The following is a 20860-nucleotide window of genomic DNA, read 5'->3' on the forward strand; positions in this document are numbered from 1 at the left end:
AGCGGTTGAAAGATGAACCGAATGTCGGAGAACGAAGTACAAAGCCCATGGTTGTCGTTCGGTCATTGAACAAGCGGCCGGAGACATACCCAGACAGGATACCGAGTAGATTTACCACGGGCGAACCGGTTGAGGTCCTGTGATTTTAGGGGGTGGGTGCGGGGTTTTGCGGGGCCCCAGACTACCTTGCTGCGTGATATACTGCGTACAGTAGTGAGTGGCTCGGTCCCCTCCAATCTCGACCGACCCAACCGACGTGGTATCTATCCCGTCAATCTAGAGTCCCCGAGACTGTATAAGTGCTGGTCCCGTCGGCTCGGCTCGGAATCTTCCAATGACATGCCCGTGACCACCGGCGTGGTCCTCCATGATGTCCGGGGCGGCCACCCATCCTTGAGCTGGAGTATCTGCCGGGGGGACGTCGCTGTAAATATCTCATCTGTCTATTTATTGCAATCGGTTTACCTCCTTTCTTTCATGTTGGGAAAAGGCCATAACAGTATTCTCTTCAAACCACTGATAGCCCCCACCCCGCCCACCTCTAGCAGTTGTCCACTACTTGACCATGTCCACTACTACGACAACCACCACCACCGCTTTTGCCGTTGACAAAGAGGCAAAAGAGCGGCAGGTGGCCACCAAGTTTGAGACAAAGGACCTGGTGACTTTTGATGAAAACACCGTATATGGTGACTGGAGAGACGAGTTCCATAAGAACGGCTGTGTCTTGATCAAGGGGGTCATTACCCCTGAGAAGGCCAAATACTATGCCGACAAGCAAATTCAATGGCTGAAAAACTTTGAGCTTGGCTTTGACGAGAACGACCCCAGCACATGGACTGCCGAGCACCTGCCCGTCAGCTTCAAGGGCGGCATGTACTTTGCATACGGCTCCACCCACGAGAAGATGGCATGGGAGGCCCGCAGCGAGCCGGCCATTATTGACATATTCACCAAGCTCTGGGGCACCAATGAGCTTATCACCTCGTTTGACGGCATGAACATCTCTCTTCCAGACCGCAAAGACCTCAACTGGAGCCCATGGCCTCACTGCGACCAAAACCCTCGCCGCAAGGGGTAGGTTTTGACAGCCACCACCACCCTCTGTAATGATGCCCCTGCTGACCCCCTTCTCACTGTAGCATGCAAGCCGTCCAGGGTCTGCTCAACTACTCCCCCAACGGCCCCAAGGACGGAGGTCTCATGCTCATGAAGGGCTCTGCCAAGCTCTTCAATGAGTTCTTCTCACACAAGCGTGAGTCGGCCGACCACGAGGACGCCCCGCCTCCCGAGCTCGAGTACATGGATCTCTTCCTCTTTAGCGAAAAGGACCTCGAGTGGTTCAAGGAGCGCGGCTGCGAGATGTTCAAGGTCGACATGGAGCCCGGCGACTTTGTGCTCTGGGACTCGAGGACCATCCACTACGCCCGCCTCCCCGAAGGCAATCAGATCCGCAACGTTCAGTACATCTGCATGACGCCGCGAAAGTTTGCCGAGCCTGATGCCCTCGAGGCCAAGAAGTACTGCTTTGAGAACTTTATCGGCACCACCCACTGGCCGCACTGCAACATCAGGGTCGTGACCGACAAGCCCATGAGGAATGACGAGGTGTGCCCCAAGTACAGGACGGAACCGTTTGAGAAGCCAGAGGTGAACGACACTATTTTGAAGCTGGCTGGTGTTAAGCCATACAACTAAATTGATGTTGGTCCTCTTTTGTTTTGATCTGAGTCTTGAAGCCTGTACATTTGCAATGATATTTAGATGTTTGCCTGTAGACGTTTGTGCCTTTGCTCGCAAATCAAATAGCCAAAAAGTTCTTAATCACTTGAGGTATCATGGCAATTATTTTTCCATTCACTTCGGTGGCCTGAAAGTGGTCTTGATATTCGCTCACTTACAAATATATAACTTATTGGCCTCTTGCCTTGACGCAGCTACGTTTCACCTCTGACGAATTTTAGTCGTTCCAGATATTGAGACTGCACTCGCCAGCGACCGTTTCCAATAGTTGATGATAATACCGGAGTGGCTTTATACAGTAATCATGCCCCAGAACCGAGGTACTTCTCCAAGTCGACGTTGCTATAAAGTTGCTGGCGCAGACGCTCGGTCTTCTTCCGGTCCTCCTCCGCTTTTTTGCGAACTTTGCCGGCATCAAGCCGCCTCGGCTTCGGCTCGGGTTTCTTCTCCTTCTTACCGTCTTCAGGCTTTGTATCTATTCCCAGGCCTGCGTTGTCTTCCCGAACAGTCCCCTTGAGGGGGTAGACGATGCCCTGAGCATCGGCGCCTAGGCCTTTACGAGAATCCGGGTCCCACCCGTAAGTTCTGAGGTAGGTCAGGCCCATACGAGATCTATCCAGGGCCGAGGGTGGATGTGAGTGCTGGAGGCTGAGCTGGTGCGCCATTGTCGTCTGGTGCTGCCGATGATCTTGCTCTGTGGTGCCTACAGAAACCCTGCATGTCTCGCAGAATATTTGCGGCGGACCATCGGATGCATCCCCGTCTTTGATCTCGGACGGGGGCTTTGTCTTGGCTTTCGCCATGACAATACTGAGGTATGCATCCGCAGCGGACTGGCCGGCCTGGGTCGATACCGAAGATGGCTCTGTTGCGACGGACTGCAGATCTGATGATGCGGGAACAAACTTGACCGGCTCCATGCGGATGCCGCTGCCAAATGGCCGCTTGCGGTGGAGGGGTACATCGTCTTCGTCCTCCTTGTTTTCTTCAGCTGGTGCATCCCGGCGCGTTTGACTCATGGCGCGCGTTGTTCTGTCTAGGCTTGCGAAGGGGAACACTCCTTCAGGAAGACCACCATGGTGGAGACTGGAAGCGATATGGATCAAGGAAGATTGATCACGATTTGGAGGCGCTAACCTTGTGTCACTATAGGTTTTCGGGGACTCACTCGCCAGTCGCCGGAGTCTTTCGCATGGTGGGAGAACACGAGGAAGCAGTGGAGCAGAAGCCCACTTTGTTCGAGAAGCCTACTTGGTAGTTGGTACTATTTCGGGTACCGCCTTATCGTTATCGCCCACTGATCTACTAAACTGACAAATAAAGAAGCACAAACATGGTTACTTTGTACAATTCTAGTTAAAATCCCAATGCGAACCAGTGGGAAAATAGGGAATATCCTGACGCTCCATTAATCCTGAGCAAGATAATCTGATGGAGTCTAAATTGGAGCTGATCTATTCCAGAAATACACGATGAGGAAAGGGGAAAAAAAAAAAAGTCCAACGCATGGTTTGGACTGGAATAGATTGTATGGATCGACAAGACAAATTTTTCTTGCGCGAGACCCTTCAGACATTGGTCTCAGGGCGGCCTGTAATTACTACACCATAATGGCTAGGTGTCTTTTGCGTGTCAGCCACGTGCACTGCGTTTTACCATTTCTTCTTCTTCTTCTGCTTCTGCTTCTGCGTGAGTCGAGTGCTACAATATAACGCTTAGTTGGCTTGTGGCACCAACACAAGGGGCCATCGAAGTGACACACCTGTATGAGGATTCACTTGCTGATCAGGAGCTGAAGCAACGCTCGGTTCCCTTTGGTGGAGAAGATGTCGGGATGCGACCCCCATAGACATACGAAGTACGTACGTACAGTAGACAGACGGTGAACAAACTGCTACATGCTGCATCGCGTCTGTACTGCCAATCACCGGACCTTTCAAGCATGAAAATATGGGGGAGGGAGCTAAATAAGGGGATCCTGTGTGGGGGACTGGGGAGAGCACCCCATCCGGAATCTTGTACTATGTACAACCAAGCACCGCTGTGACGCTTGCAATGTAGGATAATAGTCGGGACTGGAAGTGCAACGCTGATCCCATACGAACAAAGAAAGGAAAACTGCTTTCACACGTCAGCGACCGAGTCCTGACTGACCGACCGACCGACTGACTGACTGGAATGGTGCACGGTTGCATGAAGGTTGGAGATGGAGGCCATTCCCAGTACTGCTGTACTGTAGGTTCACGCGTCATGAGGAGTTGCATTGTACACCACAAATCTATTTCCAGTGTTTCCTACTTGGGGTACTTGAGGAACTTAAATGTTCAAGTAAGCAAGTAATTGATTGACTTGGACGCTGGATTGAACGGGCTTTGTGGACCTTTTGTCTTTTTTTGCATTTGATCTTATCCTGCATGCTAACTACAACGAAATACCTTGCAGGCGGCAATGCAACCAAGATCAACAATATTTTGCACGACACGTTAGTAAATCTCACGTTGTACACGTAGTAAGTATTTTAACGGTACAAGTAGACACTATCTAGTCTAGACACGGGCTTCCGGAAACCCGCAGGGGAGTTTGGCCCACATCTGATCATGGACATTTTGCAGGCAAAGCCTTGCTGGAATTGTCATTTCATATTCGGATCACAAACTGCTTATCATCTGGCTGAAATCTCGAACCTTGACAGATAAAATGAAATGAAATATCGGACATCTCGCCTGTGAGTCGTGCGTTTGTCGGAAAGGGGTGGCCTCATAGCGATTCCAGTCTGAGGCCCGCCTGGGTTTGGGTTTGGGTTTGGGTTTGGGATGCCGAGAAAATTTGGACGTTTCCGCTTCTTCATCCGTGCTATTGATTGCAACTCTGCACCAGTCAGGACAAGCCACTTTCTTGACTTGATGGGCGGGTCACGTCCATACCCCCGTGTGAATGCCGCACACGACAACTGCGGAGATTTATTATGCCACCTTAAAGCCACAAGAATCCGACGCGTACCCTTCGGAGAGTTATATCTTTGGGCAAGTGCGCCTGTTGGCTCGATTGAGCGGGCTGTCGTCATAACAGAGGCCGTGTCGAGGACGCGTGACGGCAGCCGGCCCAGCCACTGCCCCAGGTGCTTAGATTGCTTCTACGGTCGCTAACGTGGTTGTTCTAGCGCTAGTTTCAGACTAGTCTAGTAGTAGCTCCAGTTTTTAGCCCCCGCCGTGCCAAGTAGTGCGCCTGTGGGTAACATTCATCGCGCCTAACAAATCTCACACCCTCGCTTCCCGGCGGCAGCTAGTGCACAGACAACGTTCTCTTGGCGAGCGACGCCACCCTGCACAGCCGTCCCACCTTGAATTCTGAACGCCTGCCATTGGCTGAACAGGATACATTGGTCGGCTGTGAAGTCAATCGAGTTAATTTTGGCAGTTCCAAAGTGGGAAAAGTGTAGAGGCAAAGCAAGTCGACGCCTCGAACTGCTTGGTTGCTTACTTCGTAGCTACATACACCTAGACAAGCCAGGTAGGTTCCACGTAAAGGTAATCTGTATCTACTGCAAGGTAGCCGGTAACGTAACGTACTGTAGGTACGATCCGGTACTGTACAGTAGTGTTGCGCAGGTCCGCTTTCTTTCTTTTCCTTGTCCCCTCTTTGCGTTGGATCCGTCTCCGATTTTGGCACGCCGCAAGCTGCATGCAGGTGGTCATTTTGTTCGATTGTTGTCGGTCTAAACTCGCATGGTGGGTTTGTCCTTCGGGAGTTTGGGCCATCAATCGGAGGGTCTGAGATTGTCAGATTTGTCCATGGTAATTTCGTGTCGTCTTACCCTCATCTCACCCGCTCACTCCAGCTCCCTAACCCAACCGCAGTATTCTCATCCCGTGTTGCACTCGTCTGCCATACATAAACTTTTCGTCTTTTCTTTTTTCATCTTCGTCGTCATTTCCCACCATTTTGGTCCGTGTGCTGTTCAGATCTTCTGGTCTAGTTCTACCACGGAGTTGTACTTTACCTACTTGTACCGTAGGCATCCTTCAATCCATCAACCATCCATTTCCGGTCTTGGTATCGTATCCCAAATCTGTCACAAAAAAAGACCCGACCAGGGTCCTTCTCGAGTCTGGGCGGTCCTGGATAAGCCAAGATCCGGGCTGGGCAGGCAGCATCAATCAGCGAGTCCGGTCTCTCGGGGCTTGCAGGCCCGCCTCCACCCACACCCTCCTTTGCCAGGAACCCTTGCGTGCACTGCACCTCGCCCCCCCTGGCAGACTAGCTCATGGGCAGTGATCAGCCCTGCCGCCTTCCCTGCTGCTTGGGGCCGCGTGCAATTTAACATATCCACTGCTGCTCACCCTCGCTTCCTTCAACATCGTTGCTCTTCCTTTTCTTGATTTCTCCCCTCAGTTCTGTTTCATTCATACAATTAATTAATTTTCCAAACAAGCCCCGACGAGATATTCTCCTACAGTCGATCATATCATCGACGATAGGAAACTAGTTTTGTTTGTAATACAAAAAAACCAAACACTAAACACCAACAACATCATCATCGTCACAAGCATAGTCCGTTTATATACAAACCTCTACAAACATGAGGCGGGACTTCTTCCGGCGCCTGCCGCCGGCGACAGCCCTCCTCATCGTTTCGTCACTGCAGGTTCGTGCTATAGCCATGCTACCGAGAGCCACACAAACACTGCCATATCACGTTCTGGACGTCGTGGCATGGCCGCCGTTGCCAACAGCTCCCGCTGTTTCCAATGCCGATTTCCACGAATTGCGCCGCAGACAAGATTCTCAGACTGTATGCGGTTACATAAATGGGGACTCAAACTTGGCGGCTACATGCAGTGCCGGCTCTCATTGCGTCCTGGATCAGCAACACAATGTTGTCGGCTGCTGCGCAAACGGTCAGGCCGAGTGCACAGCTGGTGTATACACTGGCTGTGTTGACTACAACAGCGGCCCCCAAACCGTTGTCAATCCGTACGTCTTTACGTGCGCAGGAAGCGACGTCTGCTACAAGAACCAGTTTGGCGGCGGCGCATCACAGTATGGATGCGGTACTGCGAGCGACCTGGCCGCCACCGTCGACGCAACAGCTTCGGGCATCACAGCCTCCGTATCCATGTCCAACGTTGATGTCAGCCTCACCGCGGAGCCCACGACCGTCTCAACCCCAATTACTATCGATCCAAGCACTGGCACGAGGCCTTTTACCAGCTCTTCATCCTCTTCGTCGTCATCATCAACCTCGTCCACCTCAACCTCGGCCAGTTCATCGACGACATCTACCAGCCAACCCACGACCACCCCTCCCACAACCACTGGAACAAACTCGCCCAGCGAGACCGGTGCAGCTCCCGCTGCAGGCGCCTCTTCTGTGGATAGGACAGGCGCTATCGTAGGTGGGACCATCTCAGGCGTCGCCGTTTTGGTTGCTCTGATAGCCGTCGCGGTCTTCCTAATGCGTCGGAAAAAGAAGAACGTGCGCAAGGGACCCCCAGGACCTGGGGGAGACACCCAATACATTTCTCCAATGTCAGGCACCCAGGGCTTTCAGCGTTTGCACGACAGTAATGCTGGCTTTGAAACTGGCCTGCCACCGGGCGCCATGGCAGCGGCTGCAATTCCGGCGGGTGCCGCTGCGGGTCAGCCCCAACAGTGGCCACAGCAGTGGCAGCAGCAGTCTCAACAATGGGCCACGGATGGTAACCCTCAGGTTGGGTATGTGGACAATACCGGGACGGTGAGATATGTTGAGAACAACCCTACGGTGCCTCAAGCCGGTTACGTGGATGTGGCATCGCCAGAAGCAGCGCGCACGGGCTTTGTGAGCAACGAGGCCATGATGGCTGCAGGTGCCGCTCAATATGGTGGTATTGCTGGTGCCCAGCCCGCAAGTTACGGCACACATGGTTCCATGGGCAACCCGGGCGATATTACCAGCCCCGGACGCAACAGTTCCATCATGCCAACTCCCATACAAGGTTATCACTACCCTGGGCAGTTTCCCGCCGCCTATGCCGCAGCCGCTCTCCCCACAGGGTCTGGAGCTCACAAGCGAAACTCAAGTCAGGGTGGCGTCAGCAGCTATTACAACAGCGTCGTGGGTCCTTCATCAACAGTTGCTGGTCCCACAATGAACATGAGGGGAGGGGGTGGCGGGAGTTTCAGGAGTAGTCACCCAATTGCTTCTCAGTTCACATATGAGAGCTGGACCACGCAACAGCCACAACCGCCGCCGCCGGCACGTGAGAATCCGGAACTGGTCGATTTCTCTCGCGGATACAACGATGCACTCCAGCAAATTGGAGAAGAAGAGCCCCTGAAAACCAGCGGCAACATGAACCAGCCGCACCTCGCCAACCAGGCCGGGTCCACCGATGAAAACCTGGCTCCCCGAGACACCGTCACCTCACGGTCTAGCGCCCACAGTGTTGCGTCGAGCAATGGCGGGCGGCCGTTGTGGCACCAGAATCGGACACAGCCGAACAGGAATCAATTGTGGATGTAATATTGCATTGGAGACTAGCCACTTAATGATTTGTTTTTTTCAGGCGTTCGCACAAAAGGATACACCGGTAGATACCATTATATACGCATGAAGCACAGGCGCTTTGTAGTTTAGCGAGATAGTAATAGCATTTGCATCCTTTGCTCAACATCCAGCCGAATCCAAGGTTACGAGTAGTTTGTCTACCCAAGTCATGACCTGTCTTGTCGAGACACTTGCTGCGTTGGAACTGAAAACGATGGAAACATCATTAACCATTGTCGGTCAGTCCATCGATCAGGTTACCAGACACTTAACAACATCACCCGACCCCGCCGGGTTGTGCTAATTGGTGGCTTCCAGAACGTAGAGAAGGATTTCGTGTTGGCCCCATGAAATTTGTGCCCTTATTGGGTAGGTACCTTTAAGCTGTGACATTTAGATATACACAAGGAAGGAAGGAAGGTAGGCACAAATGGTTCCAAGAATTCTAACTAAGCGAGGCTATTATTAACCCTTATTACAATGATCCGGCCGCGTTCTTCCTTTGAAAAATGTTTTTTTTTTCGCCCTTTAGTTATATTTACAAATTCTGCCTTGCGATTAGCTTGTTGTTGACGTTATCTGCCGGGGATATCACGTAACTTTGATACGTAAGGGACGAACATTCGGTTTAACTGATCGATTTCGGCAGCCGAAGAGTATCAGCGGTCTCATCTCATCATATAATGGAAGGCTCCCGTCTGCTGTTCTGGTAGTAGAAGCAATCTTTCCGGCACCCCATGGAAGGACGAAGCCCTAGTCACCAGAAACAACCACCATCATTATTTGGTGGCGAGCTTATGTTGCCGCCTTCGCGGCACCGGGGCAGGGCCAGGGCTTTTCTTCCGCTTTTTCAAGTGGCTGGTTTTCTAGGATATAATCAAGTATGCCCAGGCCAGCCAGACGAGCCAGAACACAGATTGTATTTGCCTTGTCGCTACTAACGGTGGACAAAGACTGGGGCGATGAGAAACGCCTCAAGCACATCGGTTAAAGGGCCCTAGAGCATTTTGGACCGGTGATGACTGGACAATCTGCTCCACAGCATTCAAAAGCTGTGGGAACTTTGCACCGGCTGGCAGCATGGTGGAGGTGCCGCGGAGAGGAGTGAAGATGGCATGGAGGAAAGAAGAATGGTTTCCAATGTAAACCAAAAAGGGCAATCTCCCATAAAATTCTATCACGAGAAGAGAGAGAAGAGGCGAGAGGCGAGAGGAAGAGAGGAAGAGATATGAAATAAGAACGAAAAAATGATTTACCATGTTCCCGCAGTTGTGCGACCATATTAGCCCACGCCCAAAAGAGCCAAAGGTATTCTTGCCATAATTATTTGGGTCACAAAAGGCGCTCCTTCCATATGGGGAGAGCAAAGTCCATTTTTTTGCATGTGAGCTCAATCTCTCCCTAAGCGTGGCTGAACTTTTGGCATTTTCCCATACCGTACTAAAGGATAGAGCATCCCTCTGGGGAAACAGACATTGCATGGTATATTCCGTGTGTAATACTTTAAATATATAGGTACTGTTGAGGGGCTGCTCCATTTGAGTACTCTCGACGATACCCTTCTCTTATGTTCTAATGCTATTCCCGAACTCACGCATCCTAACCAAAGGAACATTCTCGTGTGCCGTAGCACAAACAGCGATGGGCGGTGCACATAAGCTCCCTCATCGAATTTAGTGACTTGCTGAGAGGGGGGGTTCTGGTAAAGTCACCAAATTGGAATCTGTCTTGATGAGCAAATCCTTTAAGTAAATGTTAGCTATCTTATAAGGGAGGCAGCATACGCAGAGAATAATCATTGCATAAATATATCTCTGTGTTTTTGGGCTTAGAAAATAAGGAAAGGGACAATAACAATTACGTAAAACAGTGATAAATACCCAGGGAAAATGGAAGGTACATACGAGTGGAACGTCCCATAGGTCGATAAAAGACACGACAGAAAATCAAGACTACCTACGCAGAAAAATAGATATTGTGGGATAACATACGGTAATTAAGCTCATAAAGAAGCATATAAAAAACAACAAGGTAAAATAGAGACTAGCAGCTACGTAGGAGGGAAAGGTAGACAACGTATGTCGGAGAGTAGCAGCCATGTAGGAAGACAACAGGGCATGTATAAATGTAGTTAATATTATATAGTCGCGCATATATAGTTATTGAAGCACTGCGTAGAGAAATAGGAAATGCAAACAGGTTCAACCCAAGAACAAGATTTTGTAATAGTAATCAAGAAACTTTTGACGTATCTTGGACTGATCCCTGCCTGTGCTGAACTTTTACCGCACAGATGTCAGCGAGAAGTCGACAGTGGTATTCGACTGTGCCTTTGGAAGGATAAATCCAAGCGTAATAGAGGATTTCAATGTTTTGCACCCACTTAGAGCATCTCCCTCCTTGAAGTCTCTGATGAAGACGCATACCTGTTACTGTTGGTCAGAAAATTCACAGACCGCACCACCGGAGCTGAAGACAAAGTGGCAATATTGCAGGCGTCACTGGACAATTCCTATTTAGCAGTGATCTTTACTCCGAATTTATGTATAGATATACAGTTGATGAGAGCTTTGGATGGAGGGAAAGTACAGTGGGAAAGTATAGAGGGCAGGGCGACAGTAATAGCACACTTTTAAAGGCAACGAGCTGACCCGCACGGTATTCGCACAGGTTATGAACAAACTTTGATCATTGACCGAAACATAAGTAAAAAACTAGCAGCATTCAATGTGAAGGTTTGCTACTAGAATAGCTGCTCTGGGCGAGTTCTGTTTGCCAGTCTTATAGGCGAATGGAAGGGTACACATGAGTGAGTGATTGTATTTTTAGATAGCCATTGTATTGTGATTGCGCTTGTCAATCATCTGATACTGAGTCTGAAGATACTAAGACCCAAGCTGACGTATACAAAGGACTCCGCGAGAGATTTTTCACATCTCCCCCTTACAAGACTTGCAGGCTAATTAGGACCATGGTGTATGTTCCTCTCTTTGAGTAACATCGTATGAAGCGAGTAAGGAATACATGATATGACTGCCAACTGTTTGCTTGAAACCTGATCAAGAAACATAACCCAGGTTTGATACCCCGTATACGTGGTCGTTAGTCATTGGCACGATATACTTTGGGCCCAGGTCCACCACCAAATACAGGTCCCTCATATTAGAACTAGGCCAGGAAAGAGGCAGCACGTGCTTTGACAGTGAGGGAATAATATGTTTGTGTCTTGGCGCTCAAGAGCTATGGGGGCGAGGTAATACCTTCGATATCGCTTCACTCATCAACCCAAAGGAAATTCTTTATTTTTTCACTTTTACCCAAGCAACTCACCTTTCTAAGAAAAAAATATACAAGATAAAATAAAGCCGTTAAATATGTTATTGTAGAGAAACAAGCCGCAGCAAACAATGTTTAACCTTTTGTTTATTATATTTTCTTTGTTTTCTTCATTTTTAATCACAAAAAAAAAAGTTTTGAAAAAGAAAATGCGGCAAAAGAGAATGCTCACTACCGGGGTCGAACCGGTGACCTTCGCATTTCACCATATTTACAGTTTGTTAAGCTGTAATATAAGAACGACGTGATAATCCACTACACCAAGCGAGCATTTGAATTGTGACGGGGTTCAGTGACGCCAGAGCTATGATGTTACGTGTGGCCTGCAACTAGCGCAAAAATCCAATTACTTCGATAATTTTTTGAATAACTTTTCTTTCATTAAAACATTCAAATTCAATTATAGAAATGCTCATGCTGAAAGATTTTTATTTTCTTGTGAACCAAGTATTATCTCCTCGATGTATTTTTTGACCCCCTAATGGAAGGAGCCTCTTGCCTCCAAGGGAAGCTACCAGCAGCGTGCTCCTTCCACAAAGGCTGTCAAAAAGTTAAAATCTGCAACAAGAAAAAAAAAATAACAATAATCGGTTTACTTCTAATATTTACATATTTACTTCTAATATTATTCGGGGTACTCACCTTTGGATATACGGACTGCTCCTTCCTAAAGCGTGAGAAGGTATTTAGCTCACTCAATACCCGGGGTAATACGTTATTTATACTCGTGAAAGAAAATTCAAATTCTAACAAGTTGCATTATTAAATTAATTTTTTTTCACATCCTAAGCTCAATCGATCTGGGCTGTTTGTTTCCAGTGTATATAAACCCCGCCATTGTAATCTTGTCAAATGGGCTTGGGGGTCTATATAGCGAGTAAGCGAACCGACGTAGCACGTATACCTTACGGGTAGACTTGCTCCTCAATTTATCAACTGATTGGAATAGGCCACAAAATAAATAGGGTGGGAGGGAAGCCTCATACAAGGGCCCAATCAGCTGGTAAAAACGTATATCCGACAAGTTCGGAGATTGGTTCATAACTGCGGAGGAGAAGAACAAGCAATTGCTCCCTTGGTGTCGTGGATTATCACGTCGTTCTTATATTACAATGTAAGCAACTGTAAATATGGTGAACTGCGAAGACTGCCCTGCCTGGCAGTGTCGTGCCTGCCTTCGCGTGCTTTGCCTTCGGCAGGCACGTCTTGCTTTAGCCGGATGATGGATAAGAAAACCAGCGCCCTGCCATCAATACTCGTAAGCACGAGCCATTAAGAACACCTCAAACTAAACGATGTGCAGAGTTTGAAACCTGGCAGACAGACAAGTTAGCCAACGGCAAACGAGTCTTGTCAACATTGGACGCTCATTTGCCTGAAAAAACAGACTAATCTTCCATCCAACGGTACAAAAGCGGCTGCTGTTTGCCCATGGGGATAAGTTCAGATTCGCAATGCAGATCTAAGCAGCTATGGACTTCTGGCTGTTCCCTTCAGTCGCTGTTGAACACCGGCTAATTCCTGGAGAAAAAAAAGTCCTCGAGATTCAGGAAAGATATGGCCGAGTTATTCAAGATGCTTAAGATACCCTAGCTAAGCGCTCTAGGGTCCAGCGAGCAGTGTCGCTTGTATTGCGAACATAGGATGGTCTATGCCAAGACGAAATGTTCTCCTCCTGGACGGTGAACAAAGATCAAATGGCCTTTATAAGGTGAGGCACATGCAGGGGAACCTACCTAGGTACATATGACTGGACGGATTGAACGACCCACCAACTACAATGCAACGTAAACAAACATCGCTGCTTCTCAAAGACACCAGAGGGAAACGATTGCATGGGCGGGAAACTGCATTGATGAGGCGCTCAAAGCGTGTCCGTTGAAGCTCAACTCGATTGTTTGTTCTAAGCAATGAGAGCCTGTAGATCAACACAACATCAGATCCCTGAGCCAAGGCTAGTCCAAAATAGGCCGTAGACAAATGCTGGCTCTATTCTTGGCGATCCATGCTGGCCTGTGCTGTCTTTCCACAAGTTGCACTGCGTCCTGCTGAGCAAGGTTGTGGGGGCGATGTAAGCGCCCAAGAGCCCCCACCGCTGGAGCAAGTCCCGCGGTCCCCTGTGGAAATCCCCAAATGATCTCCCACAGCAGCGAGCGCGTGTCAGTTGCCGCCACTATTTTGCTCATGGAACCCCCGACCAATGCATTGTGCCGCCACAAACGAATGCAGGAAGGACGGCTGGCTCAGACTCAACAAGTTGTCAGCCCTGACTTTGATTCAATTTGGCGACCGTGAACCGTACATTCGACCTATCGAACCGAACAAAAGACATCCACTACCGTACATCCGCATCCGCATCCGCACCCGTATTATACGAATCGATTTAAAAGCAAAGTGCCTGTTGCTTTTCTCTTGAGATTCCGTGGCGGCGACGGCGACGACGACGACGAGCGGCTCCGCGCCCCGATCGACCGCCAATTCCTTCGCGTCCGCTCGTCACTTCAGCCTCAGGACCCGACAAGCCTCGCCGCCAGTCCGTCTGTTCAATGTGCAACTCGGAACACACACAATCGTATCTCGTCGAGCAACCGCCCGGCATGCAAGGCAACCCACCACGGGTCGCTTCACAGGCGACAGAAAGGCGCCTTTCGTTTCTCGACCTACCCCAGGAAGTGCAAAAGGACATCGTTGCACAGGTATGCGTGCGACCGCTTTACGATGTCATCATCTACGTTAACGAAGCCTCTTGCCTCACTAACCGACTTTTGAATCTCAAAGTGCTGTCAGAGCGACCTCATCTGCTTATCGCTCGTCTCGAAACACTTTCGCGAGTTGGCGGCTGCGCAACTTTACCGGAACTTCCACATCGTCTTTCCGGACGAGGATGACCCCGCCTACGATTCCCCTATCGACGGCCTCGCCGGCGGCCTCGACACCTTTGTTACTAGTGACTATGACTACGGCAAGCACCTCCGCGACTTGTCTCTGGATACACTCAGCGCCGGCGACAAGGCAGAAACGGCATACAAGCCATACTTGTACAGCGTTAGCTGCGGAAAGTTTATGAACACCCTCTTGCAGCTGACACTGCGCAAGGCCAAGTCACTTGAGGCCTTCACGTAAGTTGCAAAGACGGCTTGCGCCTAATTAACCTCGAACTCTGCTAACATGTGGAGCGCACAGATGGAACATTCGAGTTGAGCTCAGCCGTCCAGTGTACAAGACTCTCCACTCGATTCCCACACTGAAGGACGTTCATATCCGTCTACAACTCGGCCCTTCACTTTACGACATACCCCCACCGCTTCCTTTATCCTCCTCTCAGATATCGGGCTCACCACCGACTTATGGCCACGCGGGCATGGATGGCATGGGACTACAACCGTTGCCCCCGCAGGTGTCAATATTTGGCGGTGGTCCGCCACCTCCACCGCCGCAACCGGTGTACTACATGAACTCGGTGCCAATGCAAGTCGTTACTGCGTCCGTGCCGCAGTCGCATAAGCCTCTTTCTCTTAGGTCCAAGGCAAAGAAGCAGTCTCTAGCCAAGGAACCGCCCACGTTTTCGGGATTTAAAAAGCTACGGAGTTTAGCCGTCCTGGACATGGACACTCTTGAGGCCGTTTCAGAGATCAGGACCTGCATTCGCAACTCATCTTCGACATTAACCAAGCTCAAATTGTCGTTCTCGGATCACCTCGCCGCGCAAGCCCGCAAGCCCTCTGCAGACTCGGAGCTTGACGATTCGGACCAAGAGGACGAGTTTCAGGTCATGCCGGGACATTCGCAACCTCCACCACCTGCTCATTATGCTGACAGCAGCCTGAGCATACCTGCACGAGCGTTCAGGGCAGCAGAGGAGCGCAAGAGCCAGGAGGCCGTTCTTGGGAGGATATTTGATGTAGAGCCATATCTGGCTCGGAAATCGTTGAAGCGAGCATCACCCAAGACCACCGGAAGCGAAGCGGAAAACAGCCAGGAAGCCATTGTAGATGCGGGTCTAACTCCCGCTGAGGCTTTTGTAAATTCTTTAAAACTTGCATCGACCAGATTGCATAACAACATCAACAGGTCATCGGGACAACGGGCAGAGCTGACCGTTGCCCAGCAGGAAATCGTTGATCTCATCGGAGCTGCGGCTAGGAAATATGTGGCCGAGGTATCGACGGAACCAAAAGACGAAGACCAACAAGCAGTTGAGTCTAGCTCAGGCGCGGCTACGCCCAAAACTGAGGAATCGACAGCGGCGTCGGCGCCAGCGCCAGCGCCGGCGTTGGGAGAGCCCGGAAGCTCCACAGAGAACCTGGAGCCATTCAAAAGGAGTGTGACTGCCGCCAAGGAAACCAGGCCTGAGGACATCAACATTGAGGAGCCCGAAGGCCAGCTGAATCTTGACGGCCAAGACACCCCGATCGCTTTGACAGGCTCGGGCACTGACACACCGGTGGACTCATCCAGCCAGCAGGTATCCAAGTGTACAACTGCTTCAACGGGTGAAGTAGGGGGTATCACGAAAGAGCCCAGAGCAGAAGTGGCCATCCCAGTGGAAGAGGAAAAGGCAACAATTCCTGGGCAACACGAAGAGACTCTGAAAAAGGCGTTGGGCAAGCTGGTAGCCCCCGAGGACCAAGACAGGTGCATTAGCGAGTACATTCGTTCGACCCGGGGTTTGAGGTTGCAGCAGCTCAGCATCTACCTTATCCCCGTCAAGGCTTCGGTCATTTCCAAGGCAATCGACGTACACGTGTTGAGAAAGATCACTTTGCTCAACGTAGGACCACAACAGTCAATCTGGACTTTGTTCGCCAAGGAAAACAAGTCACGACCGCTGCCCCTGCGCAAAATATTCACCGATAATGTATCACCGGCGCTACTCAACTTCGTCTCGCAACTCGAGGAGCTGCATGAATTCTTCATCCTAGAACGGGACCACAAGTACAAGCCCGAGAGCTTTGCGGCCAAAACAGTGACGACCATTGAGCAGATCCGGAAGCTAGTGCTGCGGAAGCATCTACCGACGCTAAAGAGGTTGATGATTAAGAATATGGACAGTCAAGATTGGGATATCGACGAGCAGACAATGAAGCTGATTTGCCGCAAGGGCAAGCTTCTGGAGGAGCTGGCCGTCAGCATGAATATTCGTGCAATTGTAAGTATTTCCAGTGGCTTGCGCACACACACACATACATACACACCAAAATGGCGTTTATTGAAGCTGACTTTTATTTAGCACACATTCATGCAAAACATGGGTGGCCTGGTCAATCTGATTGCGCTGCTCATTATCAGGCTCCGGAACGAAGATACTTGCGTTTGGGTGATGCGAGAGACCAAAAAGTTCTTCCTCGACAACCTCTCGCACCACCCAGAGATGAAGCTCGAGTGGCTATCGATCGACGACGAAGACCAGCTGGAGAAGCTCGTGCGCATCACTCACGATTCCAAGAAGGGCAAGAAGTCCAAGAGCAAGGGCAAAGAGCCGGCCCACGTCTTTCACAGCCACAACGACGACTTGTTCCCGCATCTTTCAGTAGACTCGTGGGACGGCAAGAGTGACAGCTGCAGCGAGGAAGACAGTGACGATGACGACGACGACGACGACAACGGTAGACCCAAGGTCAAGTTGGAGACGATCGATGGTGTTCATTTTTATGATGTCTGGGGCATCAAGATCTTCCAAAAGGAGATCGTTTCCGGACGTCTGTGATTGCAGCGATTTCCATGGGTATGGTAGGGGATTCGATGACTTCAGCGGGGGTTTGTTTTTTCTTTTCTTTTTTGAATTTACAGTCACCAGCCGTGACCGCCAATGACCAGCGAGGAGGCTCACATGTACTATATAACTCTTTATCTTTCTTTGACACGGACTGACTACGACGGTTCTCCCATTCTTTTATTTCCGGATTTTTTTTTTTGTCATCTTGGAAGGTTAAGGCAAAATACCCCAAACGGTCCCTCTTGACACGAGGGTGGCCTGCGTCATCACAGAATATGGTTTCGGGTTCTATCGGGTATTTTCTGGGGGTTATTCACATTGTAAATATATTCATCAAATGGAAAGTCTGAATAAATGGACCTGAGTCCTAGTAACCGACAGACTTTTCGTATTCAATTCCATATCGATTTACTTCACTCGGATTCTAGCTGGATATCACCCCATAACATTCATCAAAACATAACTTGTCAGTTGTAAAGCACTTTTTCGGACTACAGGCCGTCCGTTCACAAGTTGCAAAACACATAACAGCCACCATCCGTACAACATCGAGAGGACATCAAGATCGGTCACACAGAAACCTGAGTGGTCTGTTGGGTCTGCAGGGCTTGTTGGTTCTGCATGGCGAGAACCAGATCGGTGAGCCTATCAATCTTGTTGGAGAGCTCGCTGATTCGGACCTCGACGTCAGTAGGGCCAGCCATACCCGTGTCCTCAACCATGTCGACCCGACTCTGGGATGCCGACTGGAGGACCTGCTGCCTGTTAGAATAGTCGGCACCGCTGGTGGTTCTAGGGGCCTGGCGTTGCCACGGGGACGGGTCGTTGAGCGAGCTGCCCGAGCGCTGGCCCTGCAGAGCGGGTCGCTTCTGCATCTTCCTGGGCGAGGCCCCCGCGCTCAGCGAGTCTGGAACCGGGCCCCTGAACTTGTCAGTCGGCCTGAACTTGCCGCGGATGAGTTCGTAGAGCTGAATGACGCCGACGATTGGCCAGTGGGTCGCCTTGAGGAGGGCGATGCGGGCCGCGCGGAACTTGTGGTCCGACGGCAGGAAGAGCCGCAGGGGACGGAAGATTACCAGGGCTATGAGGTTGAAGGGCGGGTAAAAGTGCGTGAGGCGGTTGCTTGTGGACGCCTCCAGAACGTATACCGAGTAGACGTAGAGGTACTCCTCGCGGGCGTGGCTGATGACGCGAGAGAAGCTGTTGCTAAGCATACCTGTCAGGGAGCCCATCAGTAGGATAGAGCTCAGCGTGATGAATGTAAGCATCAGAGGCGGCCCAAAGACGGGATCGATATCACGCATAATGTCGAAGCCGACGTAGCTGCTGCCGAAGAAAATCTTGGTCAGGAACATGGTCATGTTGGCCAGCCCAAAGCGGTGACGTGCGAGCTGGGAAAACGTGGTGAGGAAACCGAGGTAGACGATGACGACGAGAACCATGAATTTGACAAAGTCCTTTCCCATCTCCTTGAGGCACGGGATCAATGTTCCCCAGTAGGGACTGAGACTCAACACTGAACAGATGCGTGGCACCATGAACAGGGCTTCGAGGGAGAGTATGTCAAAGGCGGTTTCCGTCAGGTGCTGGTCTCCACGATACAGGCCTACGACCCTGAGCGACACAAAGGCGATCCCGATGAGTAGCATTACCATGTCAAAAAGATTCCAGACGTCGGTGGCATAGAATATGGAGCCGGCGTCTGCCCATTCGCTCAACTCGTCGTAGAAGAAAGCGGCAAACCAGACGTAGAGGACCGCCTCCAAAGTCGTGATGCGCGAGCTGTCGTCACGATTGTTCAAGACGGCGTAGTACAGACACAAGAATGACAAGAAGAAGAGCACCTCGAACGATTTGAGGTACTTGGGGACCCTCAACCGGGAAAAGGGGTCTGCGGTGTGTGGCTTGTAGAACTTGGGCCGCTTGACCGAGTGGATGGTGAGGTCCTCCCAGAAGACAATATCCCCCTCCCAGATGCCAGTGATGATCTTCTGAACAATGGTCTGACTGAGGAATCGTTTGGCATCGGCAACGGCGGCGATCTCGAGTCCATTCAAGGTCTTGAAGGGTGCCGTGGGATCTTGCTCATCGTCATCGTCGTCGTCTTGCTTGATGCTCATAGTGAGACTGGAGAGTGACTGGAGAAGCTGGTACCTTTTCCGGCTGGCCGGACGCTCGGGGATGATGCGTCCGGAGCCGATAAACCCGTTTCCTGACCATCCGTGTGGCAGGAGAGCCGTGTTCTCGTCAATATGGCGATGGCCATTCTCCTCGTCACCGCCATTTTCGGCCTCACCATTGCTGTCTACATCATCGGGGTCTGGAATCTCATAAAGGCAGTATTCCACTGCCTCTCGTTCAGAGAGATGGGTCAAAAACCTCCAGGCAACAATCTCGCAGGCGTTTGCTCGAGCCTCGGCAATACCCTTGTCTTCGGTGGAGACACCATAATGCCACTTGAGAGCACTAAGCAGACCAGTTAGTGACAAAACACCCTTGCAGGCCAGCTGAAGCGCTCACTCACAGCAGTGAATTTACTATTGCCGGATTTTTGCAACAGGTGCTCAGATGCTGGACCAGCACAATCAATGCCTCTCCGGCGGCAGTGGTCCGCAGCTGCTCAAAGGTATACGGCAATCGAATCACAGCGGCGATGTAGACCGAAAGCTTCTTGGTCAGCTCCCTAAAGCTGTCGCCGTCTTCAATGTCGGGCAACTTGGAGTCGAGATGCCTCCCGATCGGCGACGGACTACGCACACGCGAATTGGCCTGCTGTGCCGCTGGTTTTGACTTGACCCTGAGCGGCATATTTTTTTAAGGGACCAACTGTTTTGGTGGCGTGTTTGGTCGTATGCTGAGGCCCTCAGCTTATAACTTTTCTCGCTTCTCAATTCGCGATTGCGATTGGTGAGCGAGAGCTGGCTTGCTGATTGACAATAGCCAGGGGATTGAGTGAGATAGAGAGAAAGAAAAGAGATGGCAAGTTCCCGATGGCATTCTTTATGGACTTGGGTTTGACTTTTGTGTCAATCATGGTCACGTCGTAGCATCGTCCATAAATAGCGCCAAATATCCGGCAGTCGCACCAGGGCGCCAACTTGACTTGACATTGGGCGGTGCAGTTTCGGCTAGAGCAAAAAAGCAGGGCCGCTGGATCAGCAATCGCCTGTGCTCCAGGCATGTCCATGTTCTAGTCCTTAATGCATGCAGGGGGTTGAGGGTTGGGCAAGCGATCTGTGCCACAGTTGGTTAGGTTGGGGTAGCAGCGCCTGCGGGGGCGTCAACCTGGGCTGCCGGATCCCCTCCAAGCTTTGATGTTGATAGCTCCTAAGCGACATTTATCTTTGTTTCTTGACCACCAATCAGTTCTAGCTTCTTTGATGCTTGGTCTTTTACGAAGTACTGTGTCCACTCGATTAAGCAATGTCCAACCGTCTTGTTTGATGGCGTTGGCAGGTCCTGCAAACGTATACTGATGACATTGCTCCATGTTCGTGCATAGTAGAGACGAATACGAGTGAGTGGCAATATACCTG

The 20860-nt window shown here is 50.6% G+C and overlaps 6 protein-coding genes and 1 non-coding gene across 7 annotated transcripts; 3 read left to right on the forward strand and 4 right to left on the reverse strand.

Annotated features, from left to right (window-relative positions):
* The first annotated feature begins 489 nt into the window (after positions 1-489).
* MGG_06113 (uncharacterized protein) lies at positions 490-1854 on the forward strand. Its single transcript, XM_003711932.1, has 2 exons — positions 490-1077; positions 1143-1854. Exons 1-2 carry the CDS (start codon positions 566-568, stop codon positions 1696-1698), a joined length of 1068 nt encoding a protein of 355 aa, XP_003711980.1. The 5' UTR covers positions 490-565; the 3' UTR covers positions 1699-1854.
* A 191-nt stretch (positions 1855-2045) lies between these two features.
* Positions 2046-2937, reverse strand: MGG_06114 (uncharacterized protein; the record flags this gene model as incomplete). Its single annotated transcript, XM_003711933.1, has 2 exons — positions 2046-2829; positions 2912-2937. 2 exons carry the CDS (start codon positions 2935-2937, stop codon positions 2046-2048), a joined length of 810 nt encoding a protein of 269 aa, XP_003711981.1.
* Positions 2938-5025: 2088 nt separating this feature from the next.
* MGG_16758 (uncharacterized protein) lies at positions 5026-5456 on the reverse strand (the record flags this gene model as incomplete). The annotated part of the gene is made up of 2 exons (XM_003711934.1): positions 5313-5456; positions 5026-5130 (listed from the first exon to the last, which is right to left on the reverse strand). Exons 1-2 carry the CDS (start codon positions 5436-5438, stop codon positions 5026-5028), a joined length of 231 nt encoding a protein of 76 aa, XP_003711982.1. The 5' UTR covers positions 5439-5456.
* Positions 5457-6144: 688 nt separating this feature from the next.
* On the forward strand, positions 6145-8408 carry MGG_06116 (uncharacterized protein). The gene has a single exon (XM_003711935.1). The coding sequence runs from the start codon at positions 6323-6325 to the stop codon at positions 8246-8248; it is 1926 nt and encodes a 641-aa protein (XP_003711983.1). The 5' UTR covers positions 6145-6322; the 3' UTR covers positions 8249-8408.
* A 3365-nt stretch (positions 8409-11773) lies between these two features.
* On the reverse strand, positions 11774-11878 carry MGG_20139. The gene has a single exon. It is a non-coding gene; the product is annotated as a tRNA-Ile (tRNA).
* Positions 11879-13767: 1889 nt separating this feature from the next.
* MGG_06117 (uncharacterized protein) lies at positions 13768-17754 on the forward strand. Its single transcript, XM_003711936.1, has 4 exons — positions 13768-14304; positions 14387-14727; positions 14792-16757; positions 16839-17754. Exons 1-4 carry the CDS (start codon positions 14155-14157, stop codon positions 17313-17315), a joined length of 2934 nt encoding a protein of 977 aa, XP_003711984.1. The 5' UTR covers positions 13768-14154; the 3' UTR covers positions 17316-17754.
* MGG_06118 (uncharacterized protein) lies at positions 17610-20696 on the reverse strand. Its single transcript, XM_003711937.1, has 2 exons — positions 19849-20696; positions 17610-19790 (listed from the first exon to the last, which is right to left on the reverse strand). The coding sequence occupies exons 1-2, from the start codon at positions 20130-20132 to the stop codon at positions 17894-17896; spliced, it is 2181 nt and encodes a 726-aa protein (XP_003711985.1). The 5' UTR covers positions 20133-20696; the 3' UTR covers positions 17610-17893.
* Positions 20697-20860: the final 164 nt, after the last annotated feature.

The sequence above is a fragment of the Pyricularia oryzae genome, chromosome 3, assembly GCF_000002495.2.
Source record: "Pyricularia oryzae 70-15 chromosome 3, whole genome shotgun sequence".
Lineage (NCBI taxonomy): Eukaryota > Fungi > Ascomycota > Sordariomycetes > Magnaporthales > Pyriculariaceae > Pyricularia > Pyricularia oryzae.